Source organism: Ranitomeya imitator, chromosome 2 (assembly GCF_032444005.1).
Source record: "Ranitomeya imitator isolate aRanImi1 chromosome 2, aRanImi1.pri, whole genome shotgun sequence".
Taxonomy (NCBI): Eukaryota; Metazoa; Chordata; class Amphibia; order Anura; family Dendrobatidae; genus Ranitomeya; species Ranitomeya imitator.
Genome location: NC_091283.1, coordinates 426,505,855 through 426,521,409, shown reverse-complemented (window position 1 = coordinate 426,521,409; position 15,555 = coordinate 426,505,855). Strand labels below are relative to the sequence as shown.

General features: G+C 43.9%; 1 protein-coding gene across 3 annotated transcripts in view; it reads left to right on the top strand.

The window, feature by feature from the left end:
• The window catches only part of EYA2 (EYA transcriptional coactivator and phosphatase 2), a 185,883-nt gene that overhangs the window by 115,603 nt on the left and 54,725 nt on the right, over nt 1-15,555 (top strand). The window contains exons 3-6 of one of the 3 annotated variants that reach the window (XM_069750855.1): nt 4,662-4,706; nt 5,967-6,015; nt 7,352-7,494; nt 12,916-13,032. In XM_069750855.1, coding sequence (XP_069606956.1) covers nt 4,662-4,706; nt 5,967-6,015; nt 7,352-7,494; nt 12,916-13,032 — 354 coding nt within the window. Of the gene's footprint in view, nt 1-4,661; nt 4,707-5,595; nt 5,618-5,966; nt 6,016-7,351; nt 7,495-12,915; nt 13,033-15,555 lie in introns of those variants that run through there. The other 2 variants (XM_069750857.1, XM_069750856.1) reach the window with 2 other exon arrangements.

Here is a 15,555-nt window from a genome sequence, read left to right as displayed (position 1 = left end):
TCAAAGATTTGTCTCATCTGTTGTGTGTGGGATGCGTCGTGTATGCATCTTTGAACTCAATAAACGCCGCTGATTTGTTATCTATATCCAGCCAGCGTCTCAGCCGCTCAGGCGTTGTGTTCCTTGACATTATGCTGGAAAATCTGGTGAAGCCATGACTCCGTTATGGAACAGTAATCATATTATTAGCTGCAAATATTGTCCCACAAAAGCTTAGTGAAAAGCATCCAGAGTCTGCGGGGACGCTGGGTCACTCGAGGTCACTGGCACGAAGATCCAGCTGTTATAGGTCTTCCAACTGGTCGACTCGCTGTTATAGGTCTTCTAACTCGTCCACTCACTTCTTCTTCTGCCTGCTCTGGAAACGCTGGTTCCTTCTTTTTATAATGCTGCATTCCTGATTTGAGCTGCTATGAAATGTTTCCAGACATAACCCATTGTTTTAGGGAAAAATTCCATGGGAAATTGCTCGCCATTTCAACTTTACCAGAGTCCTGAATGGCAGATCTGTGTAAGGCCGGAATCGCACTAAATATATGAAAAATCAGTCTGAGTCTCCCTGCCGAGAGTCGCACGAGTGTAATGCCAGTGTCATGAGTACAATCCGATTTTTCACACCTAACATCCGATTTACATCTGAATGCAGTGCGATTGCTATCCGATTACAATGCGATTTTAACATGAGCTTTTCTCTGTCATTTACACATCGTTTTCAAAGGAAATATCCATCAAAACATATATATTATTATTTATTTATATAGCACCATTGATTCCATGGTGCTTTACATGAGAAATATATACACTGCTCAAAAAAATAAAGGGAACACTAAAACAACAGAATATAACTCCAAGTAAATCAAAGTTCTCTGAAATCAAACTGTCCACTTAGGAAGCAACACTGTTTGCCAATCATTTTCACATGCTGTTGTGCAAATGGAATAGACAACAGATGGAAATTATTGGCAATTATCAAGACACCCTCAATAAAGGAGTGGTTCTGCAGGTGGGGACCACAGACGACATCTCAGTACCAATGCTTTCTGGCTGATGATTTGGTCACTTTTGAATGTTGGTTGTGCTTTCACACTTGTGGTAGCATGAGACGGACTCTACAACCCACACAAGTGGCTCAGGTAGTGCAGCTCATCCAGGATGGCACATCAATGCGAGCTGTGGCAAGAAGGTTTTCTGTGTCGTTCAGCGTAGTGTCCAGAGGCTGGAGGTGCTACCAGGAGACAGACCAGTACACCAGGAGATGTGGAGGGGGCCGTAGGAGGGCAACAACCCAGCAGCAGGACAGCTACCTTAGCCTTTGTGCAAAGAGGAACAGGAGAAGAACTGCCAGAGCCCTGCAAAATGACCTCCAGCAGGCCACAAATGTGCATGTGTCTGGACAAACGGTTAGAAACCGACTCCATGAGGATGGTCTGAGTGCCCGACGTCCACAGATGGGGGTTGTGCTCACAGTCCGACACCGTGCAGGACGCTTGGCATTTGCCACAGAACAGCAGGATTGGCAAATTCGCCACTGGGGCCCTGTGCTCTTCACAGATGAAAGCAGGTTCACACTGAGCACCTGTGACACATGTGACAGGGTCTGAAGACGCCATGGAGAACAATCTGCTGCCTGCCACATCCTTCAGCATGACCAGTTTGGCAGTGGGTCAGTAATGGTGTGTGGTGGCATTTCTTTGGAGGGCCGCACAGCCCTCAATGTGCTCGCCAGGGGTAGCCTGACTGCCATTAGGTACCGAGATGAGAACCTCAGACCCCTTGTGAGACAATATGCTGGTGCGGATCGCCCTGGGTTCCTCCTATGGAGGACAATGCCAGACCTCATGTGGCTGGAGTGTGTCAGCAGTTCCTGCAAGATGATGGCATTGAAGCTATGGACTGGCCCACCCGTTCCCCAGACCTGAATCCGATTGAACACATCTGGGACATCATGTCTCGCACCATCCACCAACGTCACGTTGGTCCAGGAGTTGGCGGATGCTTTAGTCCTGGTCTGGGATGAGATCCCTCAGGAGACCATCCGCCGCCTCATCAGGAGCATGTCCAGGCGTTGTATGGAGATCATACAGGCACGTGGAAGCCACACACACTACTGAGCATCATTTTCTTGTTTTGAGGCATTTCCGATGAAGTTGGATCAGCCTGTAATTTGATTTTCCACTTTGATTTTGAGCATCATTCAAAGTCCAGACCTCCATGGGATATTAGTTGTGATTTACATTGATAATTTTTAGGTTGTATTGTTCCCAACACATTCCACTATGTAATGAATAAATATTTACAACTGGAGTATTTCATTCAGTGATATCTAGGATGTAGGATTGCAGTGTTCCCTTTATTTTTTTTAGCTATGTATATATATATATATATATATATATATATATATATATATATATATATACAGTGGGGCAAAAAAGTATTTAGTCAGTCAGCAATAGTGCAAGTTCCACCACTTAAAAAGATGAGAGGCATCTGTAATTTACATCATAGGTAGACCTCAACTATGGGAGACAAACTGAGAAAAAAAAATCCAGAAAATCACATTGTCTGTTTTTTTAACATTTTATTTGCATATTATGGTGGAAAATAAGTATTTGGTCAGAAACAAAATTTCATCCCAATACTTTGTAATATATCCTTTGTTGGCAATGACAGAGGTCAAACGTTTTCTGTAAGTCTTCACAAGGTTGCCACACACTGTTGTTGGTATGTTGGCCCATTCCTCCATGCAGATCTCCTCTAGAGCAGTGATGCTTTTGGCTTTTCGCTTGGCAACACGGACTTTCAACTCCCTCCAAAGGTTTTCTATAGGGTTGAGATCTGGAGACTGGCTAGGCCACTCCAGGACCTTGAAATGCTTCTTACGAAGCCACTCCTTCGTTGCCCTGGCGGTGTGCTTTGGATCATTGTCATGTTGAAAGACCCAGCCACGTTTCATCTTCAATGCCCTTGCTGGTGGAAGGAGGTTTGCACTCAAAATCTCACGATACATGGCCCCATTCATTCTTTCATGTACCCGGATCAGTCGTCCTGGCCCCTTTGCAGAGAAACAACCCCAAAGCATGATGTTTCCACCACCATGCTTTACAGTAGGTATGGTGTTTGATGGATGCAACTCAGTATTCTTTTTCCTCCAAACACGACAAGTTGTGTTTCTACCAAACAGTTCCAGTTTGGTTCCATCAGACCATAGGACATTCTCCCAAAACTCCTCTGGATCATCCAAATGCTCTCTAGCAAACTTCAGACGGGCCCGGACATGTACTGGCTTAAGCAGTGGGACACGTCTGGCACTGCAGGATCTGAGTCCATGGTGGCGTAGTGTGTTACTTATGGTAGGCCTTGTTACATTGGTTCCAGCTCTCTGCAGTTCATTCACTAGGTCCCCCCGCGTGGTTCTGGGATTTTTGCTCACCGTTCTTGTGATCATTCTGACCCCACGGGGTGGGATTTTGCGTGGAGCCCCTGATCGAGGGAGATTATCAGTGGTCTTGTATGTCTTCCATTTTCTAATTATTGCTCCCACTGTTGATTTCTTCACTCCAAGCTGGTTGGCTATTGCAGATTCAGTCTTCCCAGCCTGGTGCAGGGCTACAATTTTGTTTCTGGTGTCCTTTGACAGCTCTTTGGTCTTCACCATAGTGGAGTTTGGAGTCAGACTGTTTGAGGGTGTGCACAGGTGTCTTTTTATACTGATAACAAGTTTAAACAGGTGCCATTACTACAGGTAATGAGTGGAGGAAAGAGGAGACTCTTAAAGAAGAAGTTACAGGTCTGTGAGAGCCAGAAATCTTGATTGTTTGTTTCTGGCCAAATACTTATTTTCCACCATAATATGCAAAAAAAATGATAAAAAAACAGACAATGTGATTTTCTGGATTTTTTTTTCTCAGTTTGTCTCCCATAGTTGAGGTCTACCTGTGATGTAAATTACAGACGCCTCTCATCTTTTTAAGTGGTGGAACTTGCACTATTGCTGGCTGACTAAATACTTTTTTGCCCCACTGTATATATATATATATATATATATATATATATATATACTAGATAGATGCATAGATAGAAGAAAAGTTAAAATAAGTAACAAAAGACTGAACATGTGCACAGCAATGTTGTTTCTACATTGCTGTGCGCCATGTTCTTCTTTAGAAGCGGTTTCATGAATCCGCCTGAGAAAGACGTTGTGTGCACATACCCCCACCACTTCAGGAAAAGAAAAACTACTTCAAAACCTCCCCAAAAAAGTAGAATTTTTAAGTAGTTTCTTCTTAAAAGCTCATGGATTTTGAACTCCTGAAAAAGTTGACATACTCATCAGCTATGTTGTTTCCACCATGAATTAGCAGCTAACTGTATAGACATTTTAGCAGCTCGATATGAGGGTGACTCAAGATGAATAGCGAATGTTAAGTTCACGCCGGCCGTCACATACAAGTTTCTAGAAGTTTTCTAGTAGTTCTCTGATGACCTTAGCGGTGCCTCTATCAGCAGAGGTTGCGTGTGGTTCTCATCCAACCCTCAGCCTCAATTAGTTGGAATTCTGCACTTTTCTTGGCAGATGTCCTCTGTAAACGCAAGAAGCAATTAAACAGATTTTTTTCTCCCTCGTGTCGAGGCAAAGTTTAATTTTTTTTTTTTGTTTCCAGATAAAGAAAAGAAATCATCTTCCAGACATAGTTTTACACATTCAGGTAGGCTCCAGATTATCAGATCCACCTTACTTTCCGTTATTGAGTATTTAGTATTTCACACAGATATGGATGACCAAATACTGCCATGTGACTAAGGTCTTATTGTAGGTGCACACAACGTCTTTTTTAGGCTGTGTCCACCTGGACTCTGCCTGAAAAAGACTCAAAAAGAGTGTCAAAATTAGTGAACAAATACACAGCTATGTAAAAACAACTCTAATGTGCGGGTGGACATTGTTAACGGGTTATTAAAGACCTCCAATCAGCAAAAAAAGCAGTTGATCGGCAGTCGTTTAGTGCACCAGATTAATCCATGTAAAAAGACCCTTATTAGTAAGGAATAATTCACAATGTAACATCTGCCTTTCTGCCTCTGGGGACCTCCTCTTCTGTTAATATTATGTTTTGCCATTCATTCACTAGATCTTTCATGGAAAGCTAGTTGACAGCCAATGTGGCTACTATCGCAGCTCACACAGTGGTTGTCAGATAAATATGGCATTCAGGACTCCAAAGAGGACTGTTTGATCACAGGACATCCCATCGATCAGAAGAACGGGAGTGACGTTTTGCACATGCGTAACTCCGCTCCGTTCAAAATGTATTGAAATGACGGAGATAGCCAATTACCGCGCTCCGCTATGTCCTTCAGTCCCATAAATCTTGAAAAGAGCCGACACTGGTCATGCTTGACCAATGCTTTATTCCAAAGGGGACATGGGCTTTATTCTTATTGAGGTTCTTATTATTAAAGTTGTATTTCTATAAGCAGCCCTCAAAAGGGAATCTGTCAGTGTGATCCACTCTCCTAATCTGTCTATATGTCCCACTCATAGATCTTAACAGCTCATTTACATATTAAGAAAAACGTGGATTTCTCTGGAATAACACATCGGATCGCAGATATCAAGGTATCATTTTATTCAGCTTCCTTGGACCTACATGCCCACATAGACTGTTTAGGAGGGTTCATCCTACTGACAGATTCCCTTTAAAATAAAACTGCTTCTGGCTACTTATTGGGCAGCGTGTGAAGTACTGATCTATCTTTACCTCTTCTTCAGTCAGTGGAGCGTTTCTGATGACTGGGAGTATTCACAGTACTAGAATGAGTAATGACACGGCGGGTGTACATGTACATTTTGTTCTATATTCAGCGCGTAGACTGCATATCTCATATATTGTCCCTCCGATGTCAGTAGAGAATCCAGTGCTGGGTTCAGGCCGAGGTGATAAACATTTCTTATTTCTTTCTTTAAGGCAACAGCAAAGAATCCCAGCAATTTGCACCTGAGCTGAATTACGCAAGGTAAGCGGAGGGCAGCGAGATATGTGGAGCTCTGCAGAGGTGTTGGACTTTTCTGTGCTGATTGTGTAGTGACTGGAGCGGAGATGTTTGCATGTTCTCAGCAGGGACGGAGCAGTCTGGTCACCTTTGTAATGGAGGTAACGTCACCGGTGACCAGAAATCCCTATTTAGTACAAATTGATTATTGCGTTAATAGATAATTAACTGGGAGTAAAGAAGGAGACACTCGTCTCCTATGGAAATAACGTTAACTCATCTTTTCTATGGCCACGATTTCTATCCTGGGAAACACAAAAATACAGCATTTCTAAGTGTAGCTGTCTTTTCCCTTTTACAATCCTATGAGTAAAATTTAGTACTTATCTAAAAACCTGCGTAGACTGATATCCGTCATCTAATTTTTGGGGGATTAGAAGAGGATAAAAAAGCGTGATGTTCAGATGACCATGGTCCTGGATACAGTTCCCATTGCCAATGATTTGTGCGCCTATGTAACATAGTTATATTATCCGTCTTTTACCCTTAGTCCTTGTCAGTATATAGTTCCTAGGGTGCAGGCAGATGGCCATATTACTCGTGCGAGGATTTCAGCGCAATCCTTGGACTGGCTGGCGACTCTCTTGACCTGAGCATGATGGCATATATTTCTATGCAGCTGTCACGATCAAGTCAGGAGAGCCCCTGCCAGTCCGAGGATTGCGATGCGATCCTCACGTGATTAATACTGAAGTTTGACTGCCTCCTTTTACTGGTGGTTGATAGTCTGAATATCCTGATTCAGGACAGTGACCAGCACCATCCACTCCCCAGGGAGAATGTATGTAGTTGTCTTTGTGGTGAATAACCAAGATATATAATATATAATTTTGTCCAGCATGGAAAGTTTTGAAAATTTGCTAATCAATTTATTAGAGAATTTATTTTAATTTCTGTAAAGAAGCAAAAATGCATGTAAGTAGCTATTTAGTTCCATTTATATCAGAACATGCTCATTTGGAGTACAGATGATGGCAGTGAAAGTGTCAGCATTTGTCTCCTCCTTTGAGTATTGTGCTAACTCGTCACTGCCATCATCTGTACTCCAAATGAGCATGTTCTGATATAAATGGAGCTAACGGCAGTAAAATAGATTGGAGAAAAGATGGGGTTTGGAAGCCACTTATATGTAATTTTTCTTACAGAAATGAAGGCAAATCTTCTATTTAAGTGATTCGTAAAGTTTCATAACTTCCCATGCTGGACAAAATTATTCTTAATAAAGTTAAAAATGTACTTACTTTTTATCGGATGAACTTTTGCATGCTGCATTGTCATATTTTTTGTGTTCCCTTTGAAGGCCTTACCCCCATATAGTTTCCCCCCCATCCATCCCAGCGATGGCTGCCTACGGACAGACCCAGTACAGCGCAGGCATTCAGCAAGCAGCGGCATACTCCACGTACCCTCCCCCCGGACAGGCCTACGGCATCCCATCTTACAGTAAGTCACACAACATTTGAAGTTTGCCATCATTTCTTGTCTCTCTGATATAAAGGAAGAAATACTGAAAACCTTGCATGTTACAATGCTGACTGCGTAGCAGGGGGAGCCGGTTCATCTGCAGATTCTGTGGTTTGGTGTTTAGTAATGGGGGAATGGTTGCTATCAACGTGAAGCCATTCACTGTATCCCTCTGACACACCACAAATGGCTTCCTGCCCGGCTCCAACCTCTAGCTACGATGCGGTTAAAGAAACGGGTCAGGGAATGGAGGCCAAAATTTCACTGACCAGCAACAATGCTTGGTATCCGATCGGGGACGTCTGCCAAAGATGAACGCTGCTTCAGTTCCTGGCAGAACGGACAAGACCTCATTCTTGAGACTGTTTATAGATGTGTGTGAGATTTAAAGGGACACTGTCACCTGGATTTGGCGGGAACAATCTTCAGCCATGGAGGCGGGGTTTTGGGGTTTTTGATTCACCCTTTCCTTACCCGCTGGCTGCATGCTGGCTGCAATATTGGATTGAAGTTCATTCTCTGTCCTCCGTAGTACATGCCTGCACAAGGTAATCTTGCCTTGCGCAGGAGTGCACTATGGAGGACAGAGAATGAACTTCAATCCAATATTGCAGCCAGCATGCAGCCAGCGGGTAAGGAAAGGGTGAATCAAAAACCCCAAAACCCCGCCTCCATGGCTGAAGATTGTTCCCTCCAAATCCAGGTGACAGTGTCCCTTTAACGTCTTGTGATTTCCAGTGTCAATCTGCCCTAGAAGGGGTAGCAACATGGTGGGAAATGGGGATAAAAGTTCCTGAACGGGGTCTGATGACACAGTCATTGCCATGACTTAAGCCACAAACAGAAATTTTACATTCCATAAAACGGAAAGAAACTAGAAATTCAGGTCATCGTGAACTGAAAGAAGAAAGGATCCTACAAAATCTGCATGAGAACCCGATTTTCAGACTTCATTATTCTGCTCTTCGTATGCAATTTTTCCAATAGTCACTTTACTTTCCATCTCTTCCAAAAAATTAAGACCTGAATTGCATTGGGATTTTTTGAAAGTGATTTTTATCTTTAGTCTTAGTTACCATCAAATTCTTTCATAATGGCGCATGTGGTTAGATGAATGTTGCTTTCTTTTATCTTTAACATGACTTTTGACTTTTAAGTGCATAAAAGAGACAAGTTCCTCTAAAATGTCTAAAATTTTTGCCAAAAAACTTAGGGGTATACAAAAATCACTCGAGGAAGAGAACCAAAAATTTAGCAACTCTTTATAAAAGAAATGGAAATGGAAACAAACTAGAAATTCAGGTCATCATGAAACGAAAGGAGAAAGGATTTTACAAATCTGCGTGAGATGCTGAATTGATAAATATGTGAAGACCCCAAACCACAAGAACAAATTTAAGAAAGAATTTGCTGCTAATGCAAAAAAAAAAAAAAAAAAAAATTAGACAAAAAAAAAGTTGCATAGTGAATAATCGGGCCGTAAATGTCTGGAATAAAAAAAAACCTCCATCCTTCACATTGTAGGTTGCATTCAGCTTGAACAAATATTAACAAGTTTATTTCATTATCAAAAATACTGAATTCCTGTAAATATTCTGAAAGTTATTAAATATCCAGAAATTCATATAGTCTGTATACCCCGGAGTTGATGCCGTATGTGTGTGAAGGTGGGCAGGTATGTATGGTGAACGCTACATAATTAAGATATTTACTACACTGGGGATGACTGTGTGCGGACACCTCATTGTGAAGCTATGACTGACGTCCACGTGTGTCAATTGATTCCTCGTGCATTTTTCCTGTTTGTGGCTTGTTGTGGAGTAGGGAATTACTAGCAGATGTGGTGGTAATATGTGTAACAGAGGACATGGGGGTCCTGCAGGAAATATTGGGTGGAGATATAGAACTGAGAGGAGCCCTCCCTTGGCCGTGTTATCTTGCTCCCATCAGGGGTGACCCCGGGACTGTAAAGTTTCTGAGTCTATTGCAGCAGCAAATAATAAATCCTAATGAGGCGGAGCGCATTGATGGGAGGCTGTCGACCGTCCCTTTATTTCTGCTGATACGTGGAGGGATTTTCTCCAGAGTTGTTCTGCTGTTAGAGAACTGGAAATTTTCCAGGGAAAAATACCAAGCAGTTGTTTCTCATAGAGCAGGTGAAAGTGGAACCATTTGCTACTGGATTGTGTCTTCAGGGTAGGACACATGGCGGCTCCATATGTTGCTTATAAATCGTGCAGATTACCTATTAGGGTCACCGCTCATGCAGGGCGAGGGAAAGTCTCCCACCTGGCTGCTAATCCACAACAATGAGGTGTTTCTGCTCAGACAGGACAACGTAAATTCAGTTCATTTTCCTAGACACAATACAACATGGCCGGGGCATACATTAAAGGCCCCTTCACATTAAGCGACGCTGCAGCGATAACGACAACGATCCGGATCGCTGCAGCGTCGCTGTTTGGTCGCTGGAGAGCTGTCACACAGACCGCTCTCCAGCGACCAACGATGCCGGTAACCAGGGTAAACATCGGGTAACTAAGCGCAGGGCCGCGCTTAGTAACCCGATGTTTACCCTGGTTACCATGCTAAAAGTAAAAAAAAACAAACACTAGATACTTACCTACAGCCGTCTGTCCTCCAGCGCTGCGCTCTGCTTCTCTGCTCTCCTCCTGTACTGTCTGTGAGCCGGAAAGCAGAGCGGTGACGTCACCGCTCTGCTTTCCGGCTCACAGCCAGTGCAGGAGGAGTGCAGAGCACAGCGCTGGAGGACAGACAGCGGTAGGTAAGTATGTAGTGTTTGTTTTTTTTTACTTTTAGCATGGTAACCAGGGTAAACATCGGGTTACTAAGCGCGGCCCTGCGCTTAAGGTACCTTCACACATAACGATATTGTTAACGATATCGTTGCTATTTGTGACGTAGCAACGATATCGTTAATGAAATCGTTGTGTGTGACAGCGACCAACGATCAGCGATGTCTTCACTGGTAACCAGGGTAAACATCGGGTAACTAAGCGCAGGGCCGATCCGATTTCATTAACGATATCGTGAGCCGGAAAGCAGAGCAGTGACGTCACCGCTCTGCTTTCCGGCTCACAGACAGTACAGGAGGAGAGCAGAGAAGCAGAGCGCACCGCTGGAGGACAGATGGCTGTAGGTAAGTATGTAGTGTTTGTTTTTTTTTACTTTTAGCATGGTAACCAGGGTAAACATCGGGTTACTAAGCGCGGCCCTGCGCTTAGTTACCCGATGTTTACCCTGGTTACCGGCATCGTTGGTCGCTGGAGAGCGGTCTGTGTGACAGCTCTCCAGCGACCAAACAGCGACGCTGCAGCGATCCGGATCGTTGTCGTTATCGCTGCAGCGTCGCTTAATGTGAAGGGGCCTTTAGTTACCCGATGTTTACCCTGGTTACCAGTGAAGACATCGCTGGATCGGTGTCACACACGCCGATCCAGCGATGTCAGCGGGAGATCCAGCGACGAAATAAAGTTCTGGACTTTATTCAGCGACCAACGATCTCCCAGCAGGGGCCTGATCGTTGGTCGCTGTCACACACAACGATTTCATTAACGATATCGTTGCTACGTCACAAATAGCAACGATATCGTTAACAATATCGTTATGTGTGAAGGTACCTTTACCGCTTGGGTTTATTTTTCTACAGTGTCAACAGTTATGCCGACGATGCACATTAGACTAATGTCATCCAAACCCACCAAAATCGACGAGTTTTGGCTCACAGTCTAATGCATGGGAGTCCCCCCAGGACATCTGATTTTGGACTGCCGGTCATTTTGGAGATAAGCCTAAGGTAGAGATGTCTAGTAGACACTTTCTCATAGAGAACACAGGAGCGCTTGGCCGAACAAGTGCTTCTGTGTATTGGATGGACGGCTGAATTGGCTGCCGGCCATACCATTGTGTATGGACAGGTTTACTCATAGGGCAAGGTAGACTATCCAAAAAAATTATTACAAAAGTAGCATGGAGGCCCAGAAGTTAGCATGGTCACCATACGACCCTGGAAATGTGTGCTCATATCTGACCAAGAGCAACATCTGCATGTCTGCATGTCTGTATGTTCTCCCAGTATTTATACAGGTTTGGTCCCACACTGCAGAAAAAAAAATTATATACTAATAGGTTAGTTTGGAATTTAGATTGTGAGCTTCAATGAGAAAATGATAGATGTGGATAATGGCGATTTCTGTACTGTGGGGTGGAATATGTTGGCGTTATAATAAACAAAAGAGCTTGGCAACTAATTTTTTTATTGGTGGCCTATCATTAGGATAGGCCATCAATATCAAATCAGTGGCAGTGGGCCACCCGCACCCCCAGTATTCAGTTGTTGTTTGCTCTGGGTGGAAGCTATCGGATGCTGTGGGAACACAGCAGCTCTTTCATTTCAATAAGGGCCATGGACAGGTACGTATATATCCACACACTGTTAAAATGAATAGGGGTGAATCTATAATACCGGCCATGGCCACTACGTTTTTGATGGAGCTTTTGTCAGCGTCTGAGAGCTACCGGCTGCCAACAGCTGATTGGTGGGGGTGGCGGGTATCTCATTCCCACCGATCAGATATCAATGATATGGCCTAAGGATAGGCCATCAATAAAAAAAGTAGTGGCCAACCCCTTTATTAATAACAATAATCATACTAAGGGCTCACTAAAACTCCTTTGTTTCATGGACAAGTCCAGTTTGCTTTTTCAATGGAAAGCACACGGACACATAATAGCCCACGACAGCAAACAGAGTCCATGCTTGTTGCATTTATGTATCGTCCTTTACAAACATGGACATATGAATTTGGCCTGAGGCTACATTCACACATCTGAAAATGGCCCACAATGCGAGACCAGCCCCGGATCTCCTGAACCAAACTCAATAGCCTATAGAGCAGGCATATATGATGTTGTCGAGTTGGGGTCAGGAAACCTGCAGCTGGTCTGTACATCATGCTGCGTACTAGGTCCATGAAATACGGACGGGTGAATGTAGTTGAGTTTCCTCACAGAAGGTTGCGTTTCTTCCTTGAGGATTGGTTTTCCTCTTTTTTGGACATGATTCACCCTGAAGAACAAGCACAGAAAGACCATTGTAATGCCAGGTCGGTATTTGGTCTCCTTAGAGTATTCCTCTTTATTCTCTCCATATTTATTTGCGGTCAGGTCATCACTAGTGGGAGGTTGTACCTTTTTAGCGGTGTTCATAGCTTAGAATAGAAATATTTGTGGAGATTTGCCAGTAAGATGCAGCGGTCACATAGGGTTGTGTTATTTGCTCCTCACCCTGTACTTCCTTCCTGTTGCTATGTTGGTCTTCCATGTGTCCCACCATACTGCATACATCAGTCATGTTTATTTCTGTCCTTTCTTTTTTAGATATCAAAACCGAAGACAGTCTAAGCCACTCTCCCGGACAGAGCGGGTTCCTGAGCTATAGCTCCAGTTTCAGCACCCCACCCCCAGGACAGGCACCGTACACGTATCAGATGCACGGTATGTGCCCCGCCGGCCATGAGCTTTAGAGTTATCTGCGGAACATTAGCTCTGTGGGTTTCCTGGATTCTTTAAAGATAATTCAGCTTTTTATTTCATTGGGTTGTAACATAGGAGTAAGTGAAGTGTAGTCTTCTCTGTGCGTCTGACACCTCTGTGGTACAGGCAGGTGATTTGTTTTGTACATTGCTATTGCTTCCCTTGCAGTTTATTTGTATTGATTGTAATTCTTAGGGGTCCCATAAATTTTAGATGTCTGTCAGATGAACAATGGTTTTGCCAATCGGGGCCAGCAGCTATCTCTCCCAACTCATCCATACACAGGAATGCTCACTGGCCTGAGCTCTCCTGAGTTCTCTATGCGAGAGCCATTTCTGGAAATGGCTTATCTCTTAGAGTATAAAAGTATCTCTGCACACAAAATCAGATATACAGTAGATAGATGTTCGACGGAAGATGGTTTGGCTGATTGTGTTGCCCGCAGCTATCGCTCATGACTCTCCCATGAACAGGAGCAGTCACTCTGTTGAGTGCTCTTGTGCTCGCTATGAGAGAGCCACTGCCAGACATCTCTGATTGTGGCTTATCTCTCAGGGAAGAAAAGGATTGGCAGCCTGAAATTAGACATGGAGTGTCGAGAGGCCCCAGGCACATTAGACTGTCAGCAGAGCGGGGTTTGAGAGAGTTAAGAGGCCCCGTACACTTTGGACAGATGTTGGACAAACAATGATTTGGCTGATGGTGCACTAACTCCCCTATACACAGAAGCGTTGCTCTGCCTGTGTTCTCTACAGGATAGACGATGAAATCCTCCTCTGGTGGAGACTTACTTCTTATAAAAAAAAATGATTGATGTCTGAAATCGGACCTATTAGATGTCGGACGGATTATGGTTTGGCCGATTATGTGGCCGGCAGCTATCTCTACCGACTCAGCCATACGCAGGAACGCTCACTCTGCTGAGCACTCATGTTGTCTATGAGAGAGCCACTGACAGGTTCCTCTGGTGGCAGTTTATCTTGCCAAGAACAAACAAAAGGATCGTCAGTCCGAAATCGAACATAGAGAATTGAGAGGCACCCATACTCTTTAGATACAGTGGTGTGAAAAACTGTTCGCCCCCTTCCTCATTTCCTATTCTTTTACATGTTTGTCACACTTAAATGTTTTAGATCACCAAAAAAATGTAAATATTAGACAAAGATAACACAAGTAAACACAAGAAGCAGTTTTTAAATGAAGTTCTTTATTAAGGGAAAAAAAATTCCAAACCTACAGGGCCCTGTGTGAAAAAAATGATTGCCTCTTAACCTAATAACTGGTTGGGCAATAAGTGGAATCAAGCGTTTGCAATAACTGGCAATGAGTCTTTTACGCTCTGGAGTAATTTTGGCCCACTCATCTTTGCAGAATTGTTGTAATTCAGCCACATTGGAGGGTTTCCGAGCATGAACTGCCTTTTTAAGGTCATGCCACAGCATCTCAATTGGATTAAGGTCAAGACTTTGACTAAAGGTACCGTTACACTAAACGACTTACCAACGATCACGACCAGCGATACGACCTGGTCGTGATCGTTGGTAAGTCGTTGTGTGGTCGCAGGGGAGCTGTCACACAGACAGCTCTCTCCAGCGACCAACGATCAGGGGAACGACTTCGGCATCGTTGAAACTGTCTTCAACTATGCCGAAGTCCCCAGGTAACCAGGGTAAACATCGGGTTACTAAGTGCAGGGCCGCGCTTAGTAACCCGATATTTATCCTGGTTACCATTGTAAAAGTAAAAAAAAACAAAAACACTACATACTCACATTCTGATGTCTGTCACGTCCCCCGCCATCAGCTTCCCGCACTGACTGTGTCAGCGCCGGCCATAAAGCAGAGCACAGCGGTGATCGTTAGGGGGCCTGATCGTTGGTCGCTGTCACACATAACGAGATCGTTAGCAGGATCGTTGCTATGTCACAAAAAGCGTGACGTTGCAACGATATCGTTAACGAAATCGTTATGTGTGAAGGTACCTGAAGGCACTCAAGTCTTAATTTTGTTTTCTTTAAGCCATTTAAAGGTGGACTTGCTGCTGTGTTTTGGATCATTGTCCTGCTTGGTGATCTGAAACATTTAAGTGTGACAAAGATGCAAAAGAATAAGAAATTAGGAAGGGGACAAACACTTTTTCACACCACTGTAAATGTTGGAATTACAATGGTTTGGTTGATTGGGCCAAGAGAAAAGGGTGTAGTCGCTCTGTGGACTGCTCTTGTGTGTTCTATAAGAGAGCCACTGCCAGGCTCCTCAGGCGGCTAATCTTGCAGAGAAAAAAAGGATCGGCAGTCCGAAATGTGTCCTAGGCACATTAGACTGTTGGATCAGAGGGGTGTGGCCGATGTTAGTCTTACGTGTAGAGGGGCCTTAGGGCTCATACTGGCAGTGATATTACATTGCCCGAAGTCTGCGAGGTGAGGAAGGGTTAATTGCTAAGTTATTGTTTTCAGCATTCAGCTGTCTCAAAGGAATGCTCAGA